Below are 27,401 nucleotides of genomic sequence, written 5' to 3' on the forward strand. Positions count from 1 at the left end.
AGAAGAGGAAATCAAGTAAAGCTATTATGTGGATTATAGACCATAGAAACCAATTGTTAGCGAATGTTTTTTAAATGTAAGCCCAGACAACCCACCGTTTACCGAATATTAAGGTGACCTATTAAAAAAAAAATCATTAAAAAAGAGAACTGTAAAACAACGATCCCCTCCACCAAAGGAAATCACAGTGAGTGACGTCACTACCCGACACATTATTGCCCTCGCTGCTTCTAAAAATTAAAAATAAAGAGAGAAGCTTCCAACTGGCAAAATATTTCCCAACAGCTTTTTTCACTCTGGGATCCTCCAGAAATATTCTAATCCTAACTTCCAACATTCCCAGGAACATGGTAACATGCCTTGGAATTCTGGGAATTGTAGGCCGATTATTTTGGAAAAACACCGGGCCAGGTAGAGCCCCGTATAAAGAAAATAAACGTGCCCTTAAACTTGTGTACCTTACATTTCACTCCTCTTGCTCACGACACCTGTTGGAACTAAACGGAGCGGAAACACCCGCTTTATTTTTCAACTTAGAACCGTGGGTATTTTTTCCCCGGGACAGAAGTTACGTGCTGTACCCTTTGCCCTCCAACCCAGGCACCCAACGTTAATCCGTTTGAACGAGTCTGAACGGATACGATTAACACCTCAAGGCTCGCGGGTGAACAGGAGAGATTGACTGACAGGTTCCTTCCGCTCTCTAACACGCTTCCAACAGAACACTGTACAGATTTGGGTTTCTTCCCCCCCCCCCCCCCGCCGCCGATAACGACCATTGCCAGGCAGAAACTGAACTACCCCTGTTCAGCACCGAGAAAAGCTTAGCCTGTTGATCGGCCGGCAGCGGCTTAAAAGCGCAAGGCCGGCGAAGGAGGGAAGGAGGCAAAGAGAAAGAGAAGCGGAAAACGCGCGAGTCGGATGGGTCGGTGCTTGCCTCATCCCGCGGGCCGCAGCACGTGTTAACCTGCTTTCCTACTCCACCCGTCGGAAAGGGCCGGGTGTGTTATCTCCGGGACTGGCAGAGGGCGGAGCAGGAGGAGGCCAGAATTTCCCCGCCTCCCGCCTCCCTCCCGCCATTACGGCGACAAGGCAGTACAAAAAGAGCGAGCGAGCGACCGCGCAGCGGTGCCGCCCCCTTGCCTCGCACTTGAGTGAGCGCTGGGGAATCGGGCCGTGAGGCAGGGAAGCGGCGTTACGGGCGAGCGGCCGGCTGCGGCCGCTTTGCTCGCTCTCCTTTCTGCAGGGAAGGATGGCGGAAACTGCGGGGCTGAGCTTTCAAGCCGCAGCTGCAGCGGCGCCGTCATTCCGCGCCGCGGTTATAACTGCTGGAGCCTTCCCCGTCGCTGCTTCTAGGGTCCCGCAGAGGTGGAAGCACATTCGCAGCCCCGGGGCCGCTAGCTGAGCCACCGTTTCCTGGTACTTCTTTGGCGCTCGGCTTAGACGGGCGAGCGGTGGATGTTTCGTTCTCTACTCCGTTTCGCCGGCGGGTCTCACTGAAAGGAGAGGCGGGAGAAGAACGAGGAAAAAGAAGGTGGTAGCGAAGGAAGGACCATGGGCGCTAAGCAGAGCGGCCCGGCAGCCACCAACGGCCGAACGCGGGCTTACTCCGGGGGAGACTTGCCGTCCGGCAGTAGCAGCGGCGGCGGCGGCATTAACGGGACGGGCGGGCGGCCGATAGGCGGAGCGATGAGGTACACACACCTGGCGCCTGGAGCGCACCACGCGGCCTCCGACTCCTCGACGAGCAGTGGGGCGGCGACGGCGGCTCCCCCTTTGGCAGCTCCCAGGAGTAGGTCTCTGGGCGGGCCAACTGTCTCCGGGACTAGAGCGGCGCATTCTGCCTTCAACATCCCCAACAGCAGCGGCCTCTATGGCTCCCAAGACTCGGTCAGCAGCACTCCCGAAGAAGGGGGGCGGGAGCGAGCCACGGCGAGTGGCGGCGCAGAAGGACCCGGCGAGACGAGCGGAGGACCCCGGCTGGTTATCGGCTCACTGCCCGCGCACCTTTCGCCTCATCTTTTTGGAGGTAAGGATTCCTGCCAGGCCATAGTGAACAGGGCCTGTGAGAGTGGGGAGTGGGGAACTATACCGTTTGGTAGGGGACAGTGGTGCTGGGGAGTCACTAGAAAAATGTGGGTAGAAGGAAAGGGCAAAATTTTCATTGTTAAATCTCCAAAATGGGCAAAATCTTTATAGCGGTTGAACAGTTTTAGGACGGGATCAGACTCTTCAAAAGTTTGATCTTGGGACTCCTAATCTCCTCCAAGTGGAAGAGCGATATATATTCCCCTTCAGAGATAACAGCAGTTTTCCTTGTGGACAGTGGAGCTGCTTGTACTATTGATTAAGCCGCGCTGTTAATAAAGTTAAGCTACACTGTGTTCAGGAGGTTAAGTCTCCTGTTTATAGCTACATAGCTTTATACACTTGACTATACAAATCTGTTCAAAGTAAGAATGTAGTCAAGTGGGAGTTACTCCCAAACAAGTCTATCTGAATACAACACAGACTTGGAGTTACATTATTAAAGGTGGTAGCCTTTATACATGCAATTTACAGCTGCTGTTGTCTTGCTCTCATAGATTACCATTGCTTATGCTACAGGAGACCACTTCCTAAGTGGTTCACTATAATACCTGACCAAAACTAATGACACCACTGGGATGTAAATGATCAACAAGTGGTTTTGTGCTAAAGAGTCCTACTTATTTCTAAACAGATTTTTTTTTCTTAAAGTGGCAAAGCCTGGATTTTAATTGCTAATATATAAGGAATGGGTAGGACATTAACTTCTGTATCAAAATCACCCAGGATACCATATTAACAATATGGTACTAGTACACAATAGCTATTGATTTCTTCAGCAGAAAAGTTCAAGTGCCAGTGTGGTCTCATAATGGCTTTAGACAAGAAACACATAGTTAAAATGAGAATATATGGAAATTATGTTAAAGTTTCTTTCAGATACTTCTGAAATCCAAATTGACCCCAGTGACTGCAAAAGTATGTGTACTTTAAGTCACTATGATCAGTCATCACAATCTGTTACTTTTCTGCTGACTAAAGAGGTCTAGAGAAATACAGTCTCTCCAATATCAATTGTTGATGCTGTCCATTCAAACATGTCATATTCTAGGTGATTCTATGGAATACTATTCTCCACGTTTTCTGATCTTGTTATGACTTTATCAATTGTTTTATGCTCTAGATGGTGTTGGCTTTGATTGTGTCTAGCCACTATGTTTTTTGGCATCCTTGTTTCCTTTTACTGCTAACCATTTCAGGCATAACTTTCTTTTCCAATGATTTTGATCACATGACATGATTAAAATAAGGAAGACAGAATTTTCCAGCACTGTGTTCAGTTTTATACATTCCAATACTTAATTGTCATCTTTGCTATCCAAAGAATGTTCTTTGGATACCTTCTTGTTGCCTTCTCCAACAAGACAACTTGAATGACTTAATTTTCCTTGTGTCAAATTTTTTCATGGTTCAACTTTTGCAAGTGTAAGCAACTATTGGAAAGCACAATACTGCAGACTAATCTGCATTTAATTGCCATGCTGATGTCCTTTTCCATAAATTCATATTCATAATTGCTGTGCAACTCAGTGTGATTTGACTCCTTTTTCTGGGCAGTGTTCACTTCTTTGATCAGTTGGTAATCTTAGGAAAGTAAATTTTATCACACATTCACTCTCTTCACTGTTAATTGTTCTTTTGGAATATTTTTATTCCATTCCTAACAGTGATCATGAATTTAGTCTTCTTGAAGTTCAGAAAGAGGTCACATTTCTCTTTCTCCTTTTGATTAAATTTTTTTCAGATCTTTTTTGGTTTCTAAGAGGAGAGTTTTGTTGCCAATTGATTGAAGAGGTTGAATAAGGAAAGTGAAAGAATGCAACCTTTCACTTCTTTTTCTGTCTTGAACCAATCAGTGTCTCTATGAGGTGTAACTTATCTTCTGCATTTGGGCATTAGGGTTTAACTTATTTTCAATTTCTGTATTTGTACATTTGTGATATTTATGTCACTGTTCACCACCCTGAGTCCTTGGGGAGAAGGGTGGTATACAAATCAAATAAATAAATAAATAAATAAATAAATAAATAAATAAATAAACTTGATCAGATATCTTCATATCCCAGGCCTTCTAGGGCTTTCCACAGCCTGTCATGATTCACACAATCAAAGTGTCAATAGATACTATTTTGATATTCTTGATTTTGCCATTATCCAGTGTAGATTTACAATATAGTTGTGAGTATCACAATCTTATCAATTACTTTTTCTAAAACTTTCTTATAAAGAAAACTTCAACTGTTTAATTGTTTCATGGTTGCATTTATTTTGTTTGCTATAAAATTGAGTAATTTTCTCTGAGCTATTGGTGCATTGGAAAAGGTATATTTCTTACAATAGTTTTATATTATTTTATACTATACATATCATATATGTAACATTTCTTATGTCCTGGCTCAGATATACTTAAGTATATTTACGGTTGAGGGAACAAGTTTGGACGACACAAGAACCCATGTATAGGGTTTATCAGTGAAAACTCCAGTTTAAGCTTACTGGTTCACTCCAGTTGGCTAGATAGAAAACATTTGTCTTTTAATTTTATGGTGCTGTGTACTTCTGGGCAGTATTAATTTTCAGCCTCAGGTGGATTCTCTGATAAACTATACTTCTGGATTATTGGGTTCTCATGGGATTGATGTCTTTAAATAGCTTTTGAGCACAAAATGAAAACAAAGTTATCATGAACAGTAGGATATGAAGAAACAATAAGAAAGTCTCCCCAGATTTTTGTGGGACAAATGTGATTGAGTTTCAGTCTTGTTAATGCATGCACAAACAATGTAAATTAAAAATTGAAATATGTGTGTACATAGCATTTATGCTATTAGTAGACACATCAACAGTGTAGAACAATCAGCGGAAAAGCTTCTCTCCAGATGTTGTGGGTGCTCCACCACTGGAGGCTTTCAAGAAGAGACTGGACGGCCACTTTTCTAGAATGGCACATTTCGAGGGTCTCCTGCTTGAGCAGGGGATTAGACTAGAAGACCTCCAAGGTCCATTTCAATCCTATTTTTCTATGTTCAATATTCTAATAGGGACCTATACTTTTCATATGTCTAGCTAGTGGAGACTTGGATACTATACTATGGTGGGTGCTTCAAGAAAAAAACTGACAAAAAATCATAGTTGCTCCAAATAAGAGGAAGAAATTGAAATTACATTTATTGTTTTAGATCAGACATGTCAAACACAAGGCCCGGGGGCCGGATCTGGCCCGCAGAGTGGTTTCATGTGGCCCGTGAAGCCATCCTGGAAACAGTGAGGGAACGGCCCCCACTGCCTTGGCCCTGGCCCAGAGACCCTCCTTCTGCCAGAGACCCTCAGATCTGTCCCACTCCTGCCCAGGCCCCCATAGGCACCCTTGATGCGAATGATGTAGAGCTGGCCACGCCCACCCAGTAGGCCATACGCACTCTAGCCACACCCACCCAGTAGGCCACACCCACCCTGGCCATACCCACCCGGCCCCTTGAGGGCAACTGCAATGCTGATGCGGCCCTCAATGAAACTGAGTTTGATACCCCTGTTTTAGATCAATGAACAAGGAACATAATTAAAGTGGCCAGCTTCCTAGCAATGAAAGAGAAAGCATTTGAACTAGTGTGCAGTTGTTTATTTTAGTTATTAATTGGCATTATTAATTTTTTAGACTATATAAGGCTCTATATCTTTTTGTAAACAATATATAACATTCCTTGATGTAATTTACAGTATAAATTGTGAATAAAAATACCAGGGAAGCAATGTTGTAGGATGAATTAATTGATCTTTTGTAATATCTGGAATTAATATACTCTTGACATTATTTTTGTTTAGGTTCTCCCATACCTGAAGATCAGCTATTGATATTCCTTCATGTGGAATTAAAATAATAATAATGTCCCCAAATGCTTTTCCAAAAGGTACTTGGACTTCCTTTGGGGGTTTTTTCCCCCCTTGAAAATATTTCACTTCTCATCCAAGAAGCTTCTTTTGAATTAGAAGTAAAATGTTTTCAAGGGTGGGGGGGGGAAACAAGAAAGTCCAGTCAACTTTTGGAAAATCACCTTTGGGACAACAATGACCTGGATAATTGAGAATCTCCATAGACAATAAAAACTAATGTAGTTCTAAGAAAGTGGTTTGGGGAAACCATTAGCCTAATTCATTCCCAAAATATTCTATGCTTTGTCTTGCCATTTGGCATAAGAGATGAACTTGGAAAGTCAGGAACCTACAAGTCCTAGCTGAGGCTGAATTATCAACTCAACATTAAATAGCTGCTTCCCTTCAGAAAGCTATGAAAAGAACAATCAAGTTTCCCTTGTCTCATAAAGTCAGGAAGGAAAGATTTGATATGTACACATAATACATAAATATAATAAAACCTATTTAATTTCAATTCTGCCAAATCATAATCCATCTAGAATGCTTTGATAGGACTTCCAAATTCCTTTTGGGTTTAAAACATTTTGTCACGTGCATATCACATAGTAATGATACCAATTGACCAGTACTCATAGAGCAACCCTCATTAAAAAAATAGGCCAAAAATAAAATAGTATTTACTGCATCTAGAAATACTTTTGTTCTCTTCATTCTAATCTGTAATTAACCGAATCGTATTTGTGAGCATTCTGTCAAGCCAATTTATGTGTGGTGGTGGGGGTCTAGAACAACTTGGCACAGGCAGCTCACCATCACCAGCTTGCCACTGCCAAGTTGGTAATGACTTACAAAGCCCCACATGGCATGGGTCCGGATTACCTACGGCAACACCTGCGGCCGGCGTCAACTTCCCTCCGTCCAGTGCGCTCCCACAGAGAGGGCCTCCTCAGGGTGCCTCCCATCAAAGAATGTCGACTGGTGGCCCCCAGGGGGAGGGCGTTCTCTGTGGGCGCGGCAGACCTGTGAAACCGCTTGCCGGTTGAGCTCCGGATGGCCCCGGACCTTCGCTCCTTCCGGCGCGATCTAAAAACTTACTTATTTGAGCAATCCGGCCTGGTTTGATGGGTTTGGGGTTGGGGTTTTAACATGTTTTTTAATTATTGTATATATCGGGCATAATATTTAATTGTTTTTTAACTTTTGTACTTTGTCTTTTAATACTTATTGCCCTGTACAACGCCCTGAGTCCTTCGGGAGAAGGGCGGTATAAAAATTTAATAAATATAATATATAGCCAATTTGCCCTAGGCAGAACTGGCTGCAGACGGCTGGAGAGAGAGCTTGGCAGGCAAGTGAATGGGTGGACAGAGGATTGACGGCTGAAGGCTTCCCATTTTCACACACACACACACACACACACACACACACACACACACACACACAACCACCGTCTCTTCAGTCCAGAGCTTGGTGTAGCAGCAGTAGTGTGTGTATAAAATGGGATGCCCTCAGCTGCTGCCCGCCATCTGCCCTACCAATTGCTGCTGCCACTGTCATCCCTAGCCTCTTCAGCCCCGAGCTCCACGGTAGCAGCAGGGTTGTGTGAAAATGAGATGCCCCCAGCTGCTGCCCCCACCCTGCCTACCAGTGCTCTGTCACTGGCCTTTTTGGCCTGGAGCTCAGCAGCAGCGGCTGTGTAGTGTATGAATATGGGATGCTGCTGCCACCATTCTACACTCTGCCCACCTGCTCATTCACCACTTTGTGGTGCATTCATAACAATCTGGAACTGAGCATGCTTAAAACTGTAGATATGAGAGTGGGTTTTAGGAGGAGCCCTTTTATTCTACTTCCTCTTATTACATACAACAGCACAATATCAGCAGTAGAAGCCGTCAGGTTTTTGGGTTCTGTAATTTCCCAGGACTTGAAATGGACACTTAACATTAGAACCATCATTAAAAAGGCACAATAAAGAATGTTCTTCCTGCATCAGTTCAGAAATTCAGACTGCCCCAAGAGCTGTTGATACAATTTTACAGAGGAATTATTGAATCTGTCATATTTACTTCTATAACTGTCTGGTTTGGTACAACAACCAAACAGGACAGGTACAGACTCCAGTGGGGTCTGCGTAGTCCTGGAATCTAGTATTTTTGCTCTTTCATGGGATTATTATCAAAGTATAAGAACTAGGAAGTTCTTCCATAATCTCACCCAGTTTTCAGAATATGATCAATTGCTCTGTGAGAGATATCCAGACGCATAGAAGCTTAAGAAAGTAATTCTAGTTCTGCAAAACATATAGCAATCAAATTATTGTCTTAAAACGTAATATAATAGGAACTTAATAGGAGGAGGAAAGTAATCATACAGAGTACACAAACATATTGGAATGGAATTTTTGAAACATTTATCTTGTAGAATCATCCTTCAAGTTTTCCAATAACTTCAGTAAGTTATAACAGAGCTGTATATAATTAACTATTGTGTTATAATATACTGCTGGAAATTGTGATACAAAATCAGGAGGAAGAATGTTATCCTGAAAGTAGTATCTTAATTGGCAATTTTACCTGTTTGCATAGACCAGGGGTAGGCAACCTTGTCTCTTTTATGACTCGTGGACTTCAACTCCCAGAATTCCTGAGCCAGCACAGTCATAAAAGAGACAAGGTTGCCTACCCCTGACATAGACCCTACTGTCTATTATGATTCAGGTTTTTCTGATTCTCTGAGCTTATGCTTTCTAAGTCACAATTTTGACTGAGGCTGCAAAATGTTCTGAGAGTGAACATGAAATTGGCTCATGATACTGCCAATTTTGTTTGTTGTTTGATTTGTTTATAGTGGTGAGGTGAGGGGGTAGGTTCCTTTCATTTTTTGCTAATGGGAAATGAATGTCAATTGCCAACAGTCTTAGTAGAATATCTGTGTTGCTATAACTGCCCAGCCTTTTTATAAATTTGTGTGTACTACTTGCAAGTATGACACCTTAACGAGTCCTACTTGTGATTGCTTTGAGTATAACCTGGAATTTCCACTTTTATGATTTTGAAAGGATAATCTGAATTTTAAACAACAGTAAACTCTATTGTGGTACAAGTTATGTAAATATAAATGTTCTCTGCTTAAGGTACAGTCACTCATGCGTACAGTCACTCATGCGCTCGTGACTTCTCGTCTAGACTACTGTAACGCTCTCCACATGGGGCTGCCCTTGAAGTTCACTCGGGGACTCCAACTGGTGCAGAATGCAGCCGCGCGAGTTGTGCTGGGAGCTTCCCAATACTCCCATGCTACACCTTTGCTCCGCGAGCTGCATTGGCTGCCGGTTGCTCTCCGGGTGAGGTTCAAGGTGTTAGTGATGACTTACAAAGCCCTACATGGCATGGGTCCGGATTACCTACGGCAACACCTGCGGCCGGCGTCAACTTCCCTCCGTCCAGTGCGCTCCCACAGAGAGGGCCTCCTCAGGGTGCCTCTGATCAAGGAATGTCGATTGGTGGCCCCCAGGGGGAGAGCGTTTTCTGTGGGTGCGCCAGACCTTTGGAACCGCTTGCCGATTGAGCTCCGAACGGCCCCCGACCTTCGCTCCTTTTGGCGCGATCTCAAAACCTTTCTTTTTGAACAAGCTGGCCTGGTCTGATGGGTTGGGGCTGGGTTTTATAATTGGTTTTAACTTTTAATATGTATTAATTTATTACGGGCATTGTAGTTTAATTACTTTTTAATTTTTGTATCCTGGTTTTTATTATGTATTGCCCTGTTCACCACCCTGAGTCCTTCGGGAGAAGGGCGGTATACAAATTAAATTATTAAATTATTAAATTAAATTATTAAATTTTTACAAGGTTTGTTCAAAATAAAATAGAAAAGTTATTTGGGTTTGGCTAAACCAGGGGTAGGCAACCTTGGCTCTTTTATGACTCGTGAACTTCAACTCCCAGAATTCCTGAGCCAGCCATGCTGAGGGGAAAAGGAGAGGTTTCCAAGCTGAGCCATGCTGAGCCATGAGTCATAAAAGAGCCAAGGTTGCCTACCCCTGGGCTAAACAAAGCTAAGAAAATATTCTATATGGTCTCTGTGCATGTATTTATTTATATTCTCTAGCAGGGCTTGAAAATAAGAGTTTGTACTAAGTATTTGAAAATATTGCTTGTCACCACAATTCAGGCTCTATCCTGCAAATATGTGCATCTGTAATTCCTATATATTTTCCTTTCATATAGATATTTGCTTTAATGTTTATTGCATATAGAAGATTGTATCTGAAAAAAGTCAGGAATAGCCACATTCCTTGTGAGTTAATCTACCTTTAGGGCAAAAAAGACCTAAGTTAATTCAAAATCTTCAGGGCTCTTTAAAGTAGTGTGAAGTCTGTGATCTGTGAAGCTATAACTTGGCAGTAGCAATGGTAAAAGGGATTCTAAGAAATAACTTAGCAGTAATTTAGTTTAGCCCTTAGGTTTATATACTTCATTCCATTATACATTTTTTTACTGGAAGCCTCTGTATAACTGAATATTACTATTCAAAAGGAGGTAACACATGAACCTTATAATGTCCCAGTAGGTTGATGTTTTGTAATTATAGGCTATAGAAATTTAGAATGTCTGTAACCATTTCGAAAATATTTCCTCTGTTTTAGAAAAGATATATGCTATACTATTCTTTATATGTTTTTACAGCATTATGAACTATTTTCACATATAATTCTATCAAATTTGGGGAAAATTTGATTTACAGGTTATTAAAATGTAGGTAGGTAATATTTATATAAATCAGTTACCAGATTATTGAAATATAAATATTGTAAAAATCTAAAAAGTTTGTCTACAAAGTGAATTTAAAATTGTTATTAATAATGGAATTAAATTTGAATTTTAAAGAAATATATGATCAGTTATATATCTAAATAAATCACTTTCAGATTAATTCTAATTGGGAAACTGCACTACTGTTTCAATTCCCAGAATAGTAATTTTTATATTAGTAATAGTTTATCATCAATAGTTCATCATCAATAGTTCATCAACTATATTTAATTATGAACCATTATGGATTATAATCCTTCAGATGGATTTGTTCTGTTTCTGAAGTTCGGGTTTCACTAAACATAAAATTTTACAATATTACAGTAGATCTTGTCTCTTTAAAATAAGAATATATCTTTTCAGATTATATAGAAATGCTAATTATTAAATGAAGATTCTTACTATATTAGTTCTCTTGATTTGAATAAAGTTTTTAAGGTGCAAAATTGATATAAGATCAATTTTTTATGAAACACTCATTTAATATTACTTCAAAAACTTTTATTCAATTTTGTACGTATAAAAGGAAATTTTATTTCCTTTTTGCTGTGTTGTTTTCTAGCTTTTCCTGCCCTTTTTACTTTTTTTTTTTAAAAAGATTGCAGTGCAGATATTCACTCCATTCATAAAACGTGCTTCCTTTATATACTGTATTTTAAAGCTTGCAAAGCAACACATTAACTTCCTCAAACTCATTCATTCACAGTATAAATCCTTAGTTTAAAGCATCCATGTATTTGCAGCTGTACACACATGTATAGTATAACTTATGTTTAAAATGGTACTTTAACTAGTAGAATAAGTCATATTAGAACAGGGGTGTCAAACTCAATTTCATTGAGGGCCGCATCAGCATTGCGGTTGCCCTCAGGGGGCCGGGTGGGTATGGCCAGGGTGGGTGTGGCCTACTGGGTGGGCATGGCTAGAGTGCATATGGCCTACTGGGTGGGCGTGGCCAGCTCTACATCGTTCGCATCAAGGGTGCCTATGGGGGCCTGGGCAGGAGTGGGACAGATCTGAGGGTCTCTGGCAGAAGGAGGGTCTCTGGGCCAGGGCCAAGGCAGTGGGGGCCGTTCCCTCACTGTTTCCAGGATGGCTTTGCGGGCCACATGAAACCACTTCGCGGGCCGGATCTGGCCCCCAGGCCTTGTGTTTGACATATCTGTATTAGAATGTTGTACAGCAGTGGCCCCCAACGTTTTGGGCACCAGGGACCAGTTCCATGGAGAGAGGTTTTTCTGTGGACTGGAAGGGATGTGGTTTCGCTTGTTGTCTGCAACCCATGGAGGAGGCTTCGCTTGTTTGCGCAGACTGGTTTCTGGCATGTCGCAGCCTGGTGCCAGTCCACGGATCTGGGGTTGGGGCCCCCTGTTGTACGATGTGCTTACATATTTATTAAATCAGTTATATGACTTAGTTATTTTATTCTAGACTGCATGCTAAAAATTATTTACATCCGAAACTTCATGAAAAAATCCTTCCTAATTATTATTTTCTGAGTCTTTATTAAGTCAAACTCTTTGTCATACTGCTTTGTATTATTAAAAACTGCACTATTACAGGTAGTCCTTGATTTACAACAGTTCATTTAGTGACCATTTTTCACACTTATGACAATTGCAGCATTCCCATGGTCAAATGATCAAAATTCAGAAACTTGGTTGACTTTTATTGATCATGCTTACAATGTCTATGGGTCTTGTTTTGCAAACTTCTGACAAGCAAAGTCAATGGGGAGGCCAGGTTCACTTAAAAACTGTGTTACTAACAATTGTGATGATTCACTTAACAACTCTAGCAATAAAGGTCATAAAATTGGGCAAAATTAATTTAATATCTGTCTCAGCAATAGAAATTTTGGGCTCAGTTGTGATCGTAATTTTGGGACTACTTGTATTTATTTGATTGACCGATATAGCTGCCCAATTTGCAAAAGCAATTCCAGATATCCTATAATTGACTAGAAACATGTAAACAAAGCTACTTGACATAAGATATAACAAACTCCCAGAACAGAAAAATAGAATAATCAAGGCTGACAACATTTCAAGGCATTTTAGGTAGCTCATTCTGTAGTATAACCCAATGCCCGGGGAAGAATCAGGTTTTCAGGGCCTTACATAAGACCAATAGATTGGGGCAGGGAGCATCTGAATCTCATTCTGTAAGGCAAGCATTGTGATAGAGAAGGCATGCCTCCTGGATCCCACTAGTTATCATTCTCCCAGATGCCATGGGCCAAGCAGATGTAATTGGAGATGGGTAATGTTAGATAACCTGTCCCTGGTGCATGATGGCTTTACAAGTGATAAATTGAATTTCACTTGGAAGCTTATAGATAGAGTGTAGCTTGCAATAGGGAGTCAATGCAGCCTGTAAAATGACAGTATTACATAGGCATATTGAGGTACTCATAGTTTTCTTAACCACTGTATACTGGATGAATTGCATCTTCTGGGCCGCTTTCAAAAATAGCTTCAGGTAGAGCATGTTGCAGTATTCTATTCTGAGCTGAAGGATTGTGAGCAAAACTGCCTGACCTGGGAAAAAGTGCAGGTGATATACAACATAGATTTGTGTCTTAGCCACAGCTACCACTAGTTCCAGGAGATGAGAGTCCAAGAGTATACCCAAATTATACAGGTGAAACTCGAAAAATTAGAATATCGTGCAAAAGTTCATTTATTTCAGTAATGCAACTTAAAAGGGGAAACTAATATATGAGATAGACTCATTACATGCAAAGCAAGATAGTTCAAGATGTGATTTGTCATAATTGTGATGATTATGGCGTACAGCTCATGAAAACTCCAAATCCACAATCTCAGAAAATTAGAATATTACATGCAATCAATAAAACAAGGAGTGTACATAGAACAATATCGGACCTCTGAAAAGTATAAGCATGCATATGTACTCAGTACTTGGTTTGGGCCCCTTTTGCAGCAATTACTTCCTCAATGCAGCATGGCCTGGAAGCTATCAGCCTGTGGCACTGCTGAGGTGTTATGGAAGACCAGGATGCTTCCATAGTGGCCTTCAGCTCTTCTGCATTGTTCAGTCTCATGTCTCTCATCTTTTTCTTGGCTATGCCCCATAGATTCTCTATGGGGTTCAGGTCAGGCGAGTTTGCTGGCCAATCAAGCACAGTAATCCCACGGTCATTGAACCAGGTTTTGGTGCTTTTGGCAGTGTGGGCAGGTGCCAAGTCCTGCTGGAAAATGAATTCAGCATCCCCATAAAGCTCATCTACGGAAGGAAGCATGAAGTGCTCCAAAATCTCCTGGTAGACGGCTGCGTTGACCCTGGAATTAATGAAGCACAGTGGACCAACACCAGCAGATGACATGGCTCCCCAAATCAACACAGACTGTGGAAACTTCACACTGGACTTCAAGCATCTTGCAGTGTGTGCCTCTCCATTCTTCCTCCAGACTCTGGGTCCTTGGTTTCCAAATGAGATGCAAAAGTTGCTCTCATCAGAAAAGAGGACTTTGGACCACTGAGCAACAGACCAGGTGTGTTTTTCTTTAGCCCAGGTAAGATGCTTCTGACGTTGTTTGTTGTTCAGGAGCTGCTTGACAAGAGGAATACGACATTTGAAGCCCATGTCCAGGATCCGTCTGTGTGTGGTGACTCTTGATGCACTGACTCCAGCCTCAGTCCACTCCTTGTGAAAGTCCCCAACACTTTTGAATGGCCTTTTCCTGACAATCCTCTCCAGGCTGCAGTCATCCCTGCTGCTTGTGCACCTTTTTCTTCCACACTTTTCCCTTCCACGTAACTTTCTATTAATGTGCTTTGATACAGCACTTTGGGAACATCCAACTTCTTCTGCAATTACCTTTTGAGGCTTTCCCTCCTTTTGGAGGGTGTCAGTGATGGTTTTCTGCACAACTGGCAGGTCAGCAGTCTTCCCCATGATTGTGATTCCTACTGAACCAGACTGAGAGACCATTTAAAGGCTCAGGAACCCTTTGCAGGTGTTATGGCTTAACTAGCTGATTAGAGTGGGACACTTTGAGCCTAGAATATTGCACCTTTTCACAATATTCTAATTTTCTGAGATTGTGGATTTGGGGTTTTCATGAGCTGTACACCATAATCATCACAATTATGACAAATCACGGCTTGAACTATCTTGCTTTGCAATGTAATGAGTCTATCTCATATATTAGTTTCCCCTTTTAAGTTACATTACTGAAATAAATGAACTTTTGCACGATATTCTAATTTTTTGAGTTTCACCTGTAGTAGTTCTGCCTGGAAGAGTGCAACCCTATCCAGTTGTAAAGATGGAGAGTCTCCTGAATTAGGGGACCCAAAACTCACAACTATTTGGTGTTATTTGGTTGAGCCATAGCTGCTTCTCCATCTGGGCCCCCATAGTTTTGAGACATTAGAAGAGAGCTTTGACAGTGGTTGGCTTAGTATAGAGTATAATAGAATATTAGTCTGATCCTATAGTGATGAATTACCTCATCCTTCATTTTCATGTGGATGTTCAGTGAAGGAAGAATTTTGAGGCCCCTATAAAGAAAGTGATTCAGAGTAGATCATTCTGTTCACCACCCTATGTACCACCTGGAATGTGGAGAAAAGAGGGAGTTTTTTCAATGCCTTTTGTACAGAACTCTACAAGCATTAACAAAGGACATCAGTAATGTTCTTTCAGCAGTTTATTTTCATAGGCATTATATGGCAGTCCTTTTCTTCTAAATATTGCTGTCTTTTAAAAAGTTTTTAATTATTGAAACTTAAAAATAGAAGGCATGGTATGTGTTAATTTTTAACAGTTTTTAAAAATGTCATCTTTAGAAAAAGCATAAGGTAGACATTGTAAAGGTACAAGATAATTCTTTTTTCTTGCTTGCTTTCCTAATGTTTTTCCCCCTTTCCATTTTTTCTAATACTTAAGACAAAAGCATTGCCCATCATTACTAGGATTTTGATACATTGATAAGGACCACTTTGATATGGCATGGTATTTTCTCTCTATACTAATGACTGCACCTCAAGGGAACCCTTTGTTAAAAGTTATGCAAGTTGCAGACAATACAACAGTTATTGGCCTAATTCGAGATGGTGATAAATCTGCATATGGACTTGAGGTTGATCAACTGGCCCTGTGGTGCAGCCATAACAATCTGGAGTGAATATGTTTAAAACTATAGAGATGAGAATGGATTTTAGGAGGAGCCCATTTATTTTATCACCTTGTACTATGTTTGACAGCACATTATCAGCAAATCTTTGGTTTCTATAATCGTCCAGGACTTGAAATGGATACTTAACATTAGAACCATCACTAAAAAGGCACAACAATGTTCTTTCTGCATCAACTCAGGAAGTTCAGGCTGCCCCAGTTTTACAGAGGAATCATTGACTGTCATATGTGCTTCTATAATTGTCTGGTTTGGTACAACAACCAAATAGGACAGGTACAGACTCTAATGGATATCTAAGACTGCAGAAGGAATATCTGCAAATCCCCTCACTTCCTCAGGACGGTGCTACAGGGCATTGCAGGCCAAAACAACTAGACATAAGGACAATATCTCCTCGGTCCATCACTCTGCTGAACACCTAAATTCTCACAGTGCTGTCTTGTGTCTATTTGTATTTATCTAACTAGTATGGCTGTAGCACTATTTTTATCCTTATTATCCTTCTTACTCCCCCCCTACTTATTGGCATTATTATAATGATGATGATTATCATCATTATGTTGCCTTGCATGTACACTGAGAGCTTCTGCACCAGAGACAAATTCCTTGTGTGTCTAATCATACTTGGCCAATTAATAAATTTATTCTGTTCCATTCCATTCCATTTATTGCTCATATGTGGGACAGAGCAAAGTTTAGAAAGCAGTAAGAGCTAACTTTATAAGTAGAATTTCTTGTTCCCAAAGGCCCAGATTTAGGACTAGTGCTATAACTTTTCTATTGCTAGGTTTATTTAGCTGATAGAATGAAGAAATTACATATGCAATATTCAGGCATACTATGGTTTAGGGAAATTGCTATACTATCAACTTTTCTTTTTGCAGTCAGGAGTTCCATTTCTTACCTACTGGTATTTATTTTAATTTGTCATTTTATGCACTTCTTTATGTACATGTCATTAATGAACAGAACAACAGAATCAAAGCAATGCTTGCACACAATTTTTCTTAAACAGAAATTTTGCTGGGCAATTTCAAAAAAGTAAAATGAACTCTGACACTGTGAAAAAAAGTAAGTGCTGACTCTTTCTACTTCTTTCTATTGAACTTGCTATATCCAAAGTCCAGTGGAGTTTACTTATCAGTAAAGAATAGTCAGAAGTTGGAAAGCCGGTCAAATAATATATTTAGACTTTAGGTTCATTTCTCCAAGTTTTTTGCATTGATGCTTTATAGCACAGGTGTCAAACTCACCATGTCATGTGACATGTCACAATGTATTGTGACTTTTTTTTTTTTTGCATTGCCGGAGCTTTGACACCCCTGCTTTATAGTAAATGATACATTATATCTTTTGTTGCTTCTTTTTCAAAATCATGCTGTTGTTTACATTTCACTTTTTATTCATAGAAATTACTACAGGATAATGAGTCACATAATGTGATACCATTGGGTTGACCATGTTTATCATTCTTGGTTGTCAATGAACCACAGTCTGGAATTGACCCTATGGACTATCCATTGTTAGCAGTACTTCCTCAAAGGTATCTCCTCCCACATATTTTCCTTTTTCCCCCTTTGATATTTTACTTAATTGTCTTCTGAAGTGTGGACGTTTTGGAAACATGTAAATGTGATTAAGTAAGCTGTGAACAGAAAGCTTAAGAAACAGACCAGATATGCTCTTAAGCTTTATTTTTTACTTAAATCTGATTAATGATTATAAAAAGACTAAAGACTTAATGATTATTTAAAAAAAGACTTTAACTTGTCGCTTAACAAATGGTTGCAAAATTGAATATTAAAATTTAGTAACTGTTCATGTTAAGCATCTAAATTTTGATAAATGATTGTTAAATTAAGCATTCTGGTCTAAAGGGAAGGGGGGGAGTTTCTTTCTAATGTATTCCAACACCTCATAGTGCTTTGTAGAGTCCTTCAATTCTTTGTCAATCTCCCCTTGAGATGGTTAGATGGAGAAGTGCTGAAGAAAGTGCAAAACAACAGGATAGTTTTGTCCCAGGAGATGAAGTTTGGAATCCTTTCCTCTCCTGCAAAATTTCTTCTCTTTTAAAGTATCACCTGGCCTATTTGACCTTTTACTACTTCTCTACAAGAGGAAAGTATATGTTATCTTATCCTCTTTCCCCTACAGTAGCTTCTTGTTTTAGCTTGTGTGAATGTTACTATCTCCAGTGTTTTGTATCAGATGCAGAATTCAAAAGAGAATGGAAATGGGTCAAAGGGAGGCATTCTATGAGGCAAATAAATATTTATACTTTTGACACAATACATTGGGCAAGTAGAGTTTTTTGGCATAACAATAGTAATTGCATAGAATTTGCTTTGGTGATTTTCTTTCAGGTTATTTCTGTTCCACAATCTTTCATAATCTAGATCTGTATCTTGTATTCTGTAAATTTGTCTGTTGGTGCAAAATATCAGACTAATTGCTTTATGTAGGGAAAGATTGGGGAAGAATTGGAAAGATTGTTAAGTCACTTTTTCGCTTGCCAAAGTGAAGGTAGGAACCAGGGTAAAACAATAGTTCTTGCAAACAAGGAAATGTATTGCTCAAAAAATGCTGCAGTGTTTCAAAGATTAGTTTTACTGTGGTTTCAGATATATCACATGATCAAAAATAAGATGTTTCATCTCAGTGTTGTGGTATAACAATATTGAGCTACTTTCACAGTGGTGCAGAATCCTTATGTAGTATTGTCCTGTCTATAAAAATAATTTCTCAAAAAACTTAAACCTTAGGAGATGTAAATTGCGTGAATATATTGACATCTGATGCTGCATATTAAATTACCTGGCTATTTGTTAAGCTTATTTAATCATTTGATTGGCTTTGTCAAATGTTGGAACTTTAGGATATCAAAAAGAAGTATCATTTATCTTTGCTAAATAAAATGCAGATAGCATGTTTAACAATGATGACTTCATCATTGATATAGTCCCACAATATTCTACTCTTCAGTTCAAGATATTTTCTTCAATAAGAAGCATCCCTTCTTCCAATTAATCAATTAAAACAATTTTTACTTATGTACAAAGTGTGATATGTTACCGTTCAAAAAGCATGTGTGGTCACTTCATGATATCAAGTTTGATTTTTGTAAGTGGTATTAATGAGATTCAAAATATATTTATTGTAAATGGCCCTTGAGTGTAGATGAGGCCCTGGATGTTTTCACTCGAGAGTTTGGTGAGTGTATTCATTATATGTAATTTATGTTCATGAATTTCTAATTTTATCTTAGTTATTCTATTTTAAATTTGCTGGTACAAAATTTTTAAATGAAAATAATAATTAAAATATCCTCTCAGATGGAAAATTGCAATGCCATGTATACTTGCGTAGCAGCCCATCCGTGGATAACTCAACATTCACATTTTTAACCAAAATACCCTGATAAATGCACCACTTACCGTATGTATAATTCCTTTGTTTATATATTTTTATATGTTTTAATTTTCACAATTGACTTATCCATGGTGGCAACATATGTGACATGTGATTATATATTCTTAATCTATCCTGTAGCTGAAAGATACTGGTGTTGTGATTGTATTCACATCATACAAACATTTTAAATTGGATTGTCAAACTTAGTTTTAATTATAAAAAGGAATATGGTTTTTATTTAGAACAAATATATCTTCTTAAAACCTGAAGTTATTGAATAAAAACCTCAGCTTTTAAGTATTGAAAATTACAAATTTAGAATTTCTGTAAATTTATCTGGTTATGCATTTCCCTAAAGACAGATGAATTTATTTAGAAGTTATGTAGAGACTCGGTATATAATATTGAGTGAGGAGATAGCTTGCTGTAGGGTAAGTTTTTTTCTAAATGAAAAAAACCTTTATCTCCATACCCAATATAGAACATTTTATCTAAAGATAAAAACAAAGCCTAAATTTCTGTAGAAATATACATGTGTAAGATCCACGTTGACCATGTTAAAAACAATAGGTCAGGTCTCATATGCCACCAATTTCATCAAAGGTAATTCTAGCTTGCTAACAATAAAAACACCAATATAAAAAATGAAAACAGTAGAGACATTACATTTGAATTAAAATTGACCACAGATAGAGAGGAAGGGAAGAGATAGAGTCTCTTCCATTAGCTGCCTCCTGAATGACAGGCCCACATTGGGACTCCAGGCCAGTTAGCAAAGCAGCGTCTTTGGGCCCTTTCAGAGGGCCAGAAGGGTGGATGTGGATCTCATCTTGGAGGGCACAATGTTCCCTGAGGTGAAAGCTCTGGCAGAAAAGATTTTTCCTGGACCCTGCCAGAATTCCTTAGAATTCTTTGACCAATGGGGTCTGGCTGCATGGTCCTTCTGCCATCATAAACATTTGAAATGTTTATTTTTACTGGCGGTTTTAAATAAAATGAAATCTGGAGAAGTTAAAATGTAAAATATATATAAACACAAACAGCAAAGATTGTATTGAATGGAATATTTTCTGCAAGTTTCTCAATATACAAAAATATAAGGCACGGATGTCTGCTTTCTCCCTTACTCTTTGTAATCCCTTTGACAGATGCAAACAATTAAAAGACTTTGGTTGCTTTTTTGAATACAAAATGAAAACTTAGATAACAGCAAAAAACTTAAGCTTTTATGAAGAAATTTTTCTGAAAAGGCAGACCATTGTAAGATAATAGACTCAGTGGAATACCTAGAGTTTCATCTAATAGGAAGCAATAAAGATATAGTTCAAAACAATCAACAAACTATCTCTGATCATTTGGATTCTCCTTTCAGAGATATTTCCTACCAGATTCCTCAATGCCTTCAACAATGAGAGACCTTCCAATGTACTGTCTTCACTGGAAATGGAAAAGTTGGGACACATTCAGAGATGAATCTGCCTTGAAAATAGCCCACATATAGGACAGTTAAACATAAATGCAGGAAATGTTTTATGACATTTTGTATGATAAAAATATATTTTTTATAAAATATTGCATAAAATTTGCCAAATTTTAATTCCACTGGTGTCTTGGGTCTCAGATTTTGTACACATTCTCTAAGTTAGCTCATTTGAGGTACCTGGGTTCAAAAATTGTTGCCTTATGATCACCATTTTGCCCAGTTAAAATGTTACAGTGAAGAATATTTTACTAGTATATAGATTATGGAAAGAAATAAAATGAGATCTTGAAGAGTGGGAGAAGTCAGAAAAGGATTTATTGCAACAATAAAGATGAATTTTATGCAAAATGAACTTTGCATTTCAAATGATGCTGATTTGAATTTCAGACAAAAATCTGCCAGATTCACAAAACAGTTAACAGATTTATATGGATTGGGGAAAAATAAGATTTTAAAAAATAAGGTTTTAAAATTCTACAGGGTTCAAAAGAAGGTAAATTAACATTCTCCAAGTTAAGACTGTACAGAGAGCAAGCTTCCTGTTATAGATAGCAGAAGAGATAAAATCTTTGAAAAGTAGAGTATTAGTGATGAACAATTATAGCTGTTGAACTTTATAGGTAGCTGTGGCAAATACAAAAGAACTTGAAAGAGTTTATAATAAGGCAAAGTTCTTTAAAATCTGGAATCTTTTAAAGAAAGAATAATTCATTATTTCTTTCCAAAATTTATCATCAGGCCTAGGGAGTCTGGAGGTGAGATTTAGTCTTTGCATTATTAATTGTTACTAGTGACTTTGTTTTCAGCTCAGCTCCTGTTTTGCTTTCTCTGTGCTTTCTCAGAGCTTGATTACTTCTTTTTTCTTTTTTTTTCTTTTTGAGAAGTAATGACCATGAAACCTACTTGAAACTTGTGATATGAAAGAGTTGTGACTTAGATTTTTTGCCTGTTGGCTGGAAGGACATTTTTGTTGTGATTATGACATGGGTATATAACATTCTCAGAAATAACTTTCAAGCAGCAATCAGTATTCTTAACCCATTTGGCAGGAAAATGTGTGAGACGGTCAAAATAAGCAGACAAAATTGATTGACAAATGAAACTTAACTTGCAAGCAAAAACTTTTTGACAAGCAAAAAAGAGCCAATTTGTTTTTCTAAGCATAAAGACTTATTTTTCCCCAATAATAACTAGGACAATTAGAACTGAATTCCTATGGATATTATGTTTTTCTTTTTGTGACTGAAATTTGTACTTGCCAATGGTATAAGCCAGTGGTGGCGAACCTTTTAGAGACTAAGTGCCCAAACTGCAACCCAAAACCCACTTATGCATTGCTAGGTGCCAGCTGGGCGTGGCCCACTGAGTGGGCGTGGCTATGGTAGTCATGGCAGCATGGGCAGATGTGGCCACCTCGGTGTTGCTCCTGAGGAGGGATGCCTGTGGGGGCCGGGCAGGGTTGGGGGAGATCCAGGGAGTCTCTGGGGGGTGAGACAGTGGGCAGGAGGCTCCTCATCTTGTTTTGGCAATAAGCCAATCAGATCACAGTAGGATTCAATTATTGTCATGTATGGAAGCTGAGAGGAAGACATTTGTCAGTGTGTTATGTGATCACTATCAAGTTGGTTGTGTTTTTTGTGTTCTTTCATTGAGTTTGTAAAATGTAATAAAATTAAAGTAATGCTGCAAAGAGTTGACTGGTTGCCCAGAAAGCGATGTATAATGGTATTATTAAGTGAACAAGGCTACAGTTATAAAGAAATTAGAAGAAAAATTGGTGGAAGCTTAACCAAAGGTGGCATTTCTACTGTACACTTTTCCCAAAAGGTTTCCACAATTTTGGCCACTACTGTACAAGGGGGGAATTAAACAATGAAAGCACAGTGTCTTGGATTTTACAGGTTGCTGGAAAAGTAATTCATTTTACCTGATGCTGAAAATAACAGAAATCTGAAGCAGAGTGCCTGTACTAGCAGATGCAACTGATATAAAATCTGAACGAAGAATGGTCAATAAAGCATTCTTGGTTGTCTATTTTATCTTTCCTAATAAGTTGTAACCAGGTTCCTCACTTAACTTTGCAAAACCTGTGGGTCCCACGCCATTCCACATACCTGCAAGAAAGCAGCTGCAATCCAAGTACTCTAACTTAGGGCTTTTCCGGTCGCCTAGCAAGGTGTCAAAAACTTGATGACCCCCCCCAAAAAGGAAAAAAAGTGATAAAGTACAGTAGTCCCTGACTTACAACAGTGATTGAAGTTACAAAGGGACTGAATAAAGTGGCTTATGACCATTTTTCACTTATGACCATTGCAGCATCCCCAGGGGTCATGTGCCTCTCTCCTTCTCATTCCCATCTTCCTTCCTTCCCCCTCCCCTCCTTCCTTGCCTGCCACCCTTTCTCATTCCCATCTCCTTCCTTCCTTCTCATTGTCTCTTCCTTCCTTCCTCCCTCCCATTGTCCCTTCCTTCCTTCCTCCTCTGTGCCCAGGAAGTGTGAATGAAGGGAGCAGAAAGCTTGGAGCAAAGGGGGGGGAGGGGCGGGAAGTGTGAATGAATACTTTCTGATTTGTACATTCCCCCCCTTAGCTCCAAGCTCTCTCTGTGGTTCCCTCCAGGCTCGTTCTCTTCTGTGCATTCACACATTCCCCCCCATTCGCTCCAAGCTTTTTCTTCTGTTCCCTCCAGGCTCGCTCTCCTCCATGCATTCGCACATTCTCCCCATTCACTCCAAGCTCTTCTGTTCCCTCCATGCTCACTCTCCTCCATGCATTCGCACATTCCCCCCATTCACTTCAAGCTCTTCCATTCCCTCCAGGCTCTTTCTCCTCCGTACATTCGCACATTCCCCCCATTCGCTCCAACCACTCTCTTCTGTTCCCTCCAGACTCTTTCTCCTCCGTACATTTGCACATTCCCCCCCCCCCCGATTTGCTCCAAGCTCTCTCTTCCGTTCCCTCCAGGCTCTCTCCGTGCATTCGCACATGCCCCCCCCATTCGCTCCAAGCTGTTCCGTTCCCTCCATGCTCTCTGTCCTCTGTGCATTCACACATTCCCTGTTTGCTCCAAGCTCTTCTGTTCCCTCCAGGCTCTTTCTCTTCCGTGCATTCACACATTCTCCCCCCATTCGCTCCAAGCTTTTTCTTCTGTTCCCTCCAGGCTCGCTCTCCTCCGTGCATTCGCACATTCCCCCCATTCACTCCAAGCTCTTCCATTCCCTCCAGGCTCTTTCTCCTCCGTACATTCGCACATTCCCCCCCATTCGCTCCAACCACTCTCTTCTGTTCCCTCCAGACTCTTTCTCCTCTGTACATTCGCACATTTCCTCCCCCCCCCCCGATTCGCTCCAAGCTCTCTCTTCCGTTCCCTCCAGGCTCTCTCCTCCGTGCATTCGCACATTCCCCCCATTCGCTCCAAGCTCTTCTGTTCCCTCCAGGCTCTTTCTCCTCCGTGCATTTGCACATTTTCCCCCCAATTCGCTCCAAGCTTTCTCTTCCCTCCAGGCTCTCTCTCTTCTGTGCATTTGCACATTCCCCCCATTCGCTCCAAGCTCTTCTGTTCTCTCAAGGCTCTTTCTCTTCCGTGCATTCACACATTTCCCCCCCCCATTCGCTCCAAGCTCTCTCTTCCATTCGCTCCAGGGTCTCTCCTCTGTGCATTTACACATTCCCCCCCCCCGTTCGCTCCAAGCTCTTCCGTTCCCTCCAGGCTCGCTCTCCGTACATTCACACATTTCCCCCGTTTTCTCCAAGCTCTCTCTTCCGTTCTCTCCAGGCTGTTTATCCTATGGGGGAGAGGGTGAGTGCTGGGCCACAGAGCCCAGACGGCCAGTAGAAGCCGGGCCATCTCCTCGCCACCACCCGGTGGCCATCCGGGGGTTCCGGGCATGGCCCACAGCGCGGTGAGTGACTGCCTGCTATGGCAGGGGGAGGGAAGATGTTTGCCCCAAGCTGCTGCACAGATCGCTGTGCCGCCGCTGTTCCCCCACCCGCCACATGGATCTCCTTTTCCCCTCCACCATTTCCCCCCCGCACGAATCACCGTGTTACCGCCACTGTTCTTCCCCACCACATGGATCTCCTTGCCACCGCCACCACCGTTTCTTTCCCCCGCACGGATCGCTGTGCCACTGCCACCATTTTCTCACCCCCACCCCCTGCATGGATCGCCCTGCCTTCCTTCCCAAGCTTGAATGCACGGCCACGGGGTGATTTTGCAACACCCCAGCAGCCCGATCCGAGCTCCAGAAGCTTGTAAAAGGCCTCTGCCGCCTGGATTGGCCATGGGGGCCCCCCTGCAAAATCGTTCTGCAGTCTTACCTGGACTCACGCTGGCAGCTGCTTCCGCCATCCAGCCCTGATCCGCCCTAGCTCTTGCACCTGCTTTGACTCAAAAGTGCAGAGAGAGAGAGAGTGCAAGCGCACGTGGAGAAACAGAGGGGAGGAGCCTGGCCCCGCCTCCTTCCGGGGTGATGGCATGCGTGCCCACAGGGATGGCTCCACATGCCACCTGTGGCACGCGTGCCATAGGTTCACCACCCTTGGTATAAGCACTCAATTCCATATGTAAACAGTATAATCTATCTACATGGCCTATTATAGCATAAAAATACAAAGAAAGAGATATAGTTAATAAAGCAAAATGGGATTATTTATGTATTTTCTTTCTTTTCAGGATTCAAATGCCCAGTTTGTTCCAAGTTTGTATCTTCAGAAGAAATGGATTTACATCTTGTGATGTGTTTGACAAAACCAAGGATAACTTACAATGGTAAGGAATAAAAGTCCATTATTAAGTCTAATAATTAAATTAATATAAACTTTGCAACTTTAATGTATTTCAGGTTATATTCTGAAAGTAAATATCTGGTTCCAATAATTAACATCAGTACAGAACATATCTAAGCTTTATGTTCAATTATCTGACATATTGTTTATTTCAGCTAATTTTCTCTTTAATGCTTCTAGATTATGTTTTTATTTTCAAGAATCATGATTAGTCTTTGAAAATTACTTAACAAAGTAAGTAAGAAATGATGAGAACATACAGTATTTGATACTGTGAATTTAAGCCAATGGCTTATCTAGTTTATTAATAGCATTAAAGAATTTGAAGTCAGTGATTTTTTTCACTTTGATATTTATGTCTTGGCTATTCTTGCAGTGAATTGAAGAATCAGAAGTGAAGATTGTAAAATATTCTATTAAGTAATGAATCTTTAATTTTTAATCTTTAATTCAAATGTGCAGAATAATCTATCTCATAGGGCATGAGATGAAAATTGATGTGGTTCAAGTTTTAATATTGTGTTTACCGTAATATTAAGTTCTTGGTTATTGTGTACACAATTTGATATGTATTTCTTAACATCTACTTTTTATCAGAGTACTCAAAATATTGTAGCAGAAACATACATACACACAAACACACTGCTAAACTGACTATTTCCAAGCTGAGTGTTATAATTTGTTTTAAACAAATAATCCAGGAGTTTTAAATGGATAAACCTCAATTTTAGGTTAGATTTGTTGGCATATTCATCCATCAAACTGAAAGTAGGTAGTGAGGCAGAAGTTGAGGGAGTCCATGATTCTGAGAACATATATTCTCTTCTATTGTAAAATTTGAAACTATTAATCGTCCTTCACAGTGTTTTGGAACTGAATAATTTATGCATTAAATGCTTCTTGGACTGTTTAAATAGAATTTCAATAGAACTTTGTCTACCCTTTTTTAAGGTACAATAACATAATATAATGTTATAATAGCTAAATATAGTTATAATAGCTAAATATTTTTTTATAAAAATATTTTATTGCCCACTTTTTCCAAAGCATATAAACATGCATCACAAGAAACTATTATTATATCGAAACATTCAAAAACTAAAATACATATTATTTGTATTTGTATCACTGGTCAATATGGTAAATAGAATTGGTTTACGAGTACAGCAGCAAAAATTACAACAAAGTAATTCTTAGGATGCACAAATAATAAAACCATTTTTATTTTTTAAAAAAATAGGAAAAACCAAATAAAGAGGGAAATATTTTATTCTATTATAGTAGCATATTTGTTATATTTATCAACAGTCACTATTCTACTAATAAATACTACTATAATATAATTGATATTATTGCAAAACATCACAAAATATCTGTTATAGAAACACATTGTGCTACTTTTTTTGATTGGTGGAAAATATTTTCTCATCCAAAACAGATTGCTGACAATCATTTTTTAACATCTGGAATAATCATTTCTCACATTTTGCAATATGATTTTTTTTTAACTACCCCCTTGTTTAATACATCCACAATTTCTGTTAAACAAACTTTGATGTACAATTCAATATCACAACATTTAAATATTTCCCCCGAAATCTACTTAAATACCTTAATATACCATTCCAAAAAGTTACCAAATGATCATGACTATATTATATGGGTTAGTGAACCCTCACATTTTTTACACTGCTTGCATAAAAAATCTTTAGTTTTTTAGAGGACATAAAATCTTAACACAAACTAATCCAGGGAGGAAGGGAGGAAGATTGGT

The 27,401-nt window shown here is 39.8% G+C and overlaps 1 protein-coding gene across 1 annotated transcript in view; it reads left to right on the plus strand.

The window, feature by feature from the left end:
• The first annotated feature begins 1,116 nt into the window (after nt 1–1,116).
• The window catches only part of ZNRF2 (zinc and ring finger 2), a 42,042-nt gene continuing 15,757 nt past the window's right edge, over nt 1,117–27,401 (plus strand). The window contains exons 1-2 of the mRNA XM_081345099.1: nt 1,117–2,029; nt 25,515–25,610. Coding sequence (XP_081201225.1) covers nt 1,555–2,029; nt 25,515–25,610 — 571 coding nt within the window. The 5' untranslated portion in view covers nt 1,117–1,554. The remainder of the gene's footprint in view (nt 2,030–25,514; nt 25,611–27,401) is intronic.

Source organism: Vipera berus, assembly GCF_964194415.1.
Source record: "Vipera berus genome assembly, chromosome: Z".
NCBI lineage: Eukaryota > Metazoa > Chordata > Lepidosauria > Squamata > Viperidae > Vipera > Vipera berus.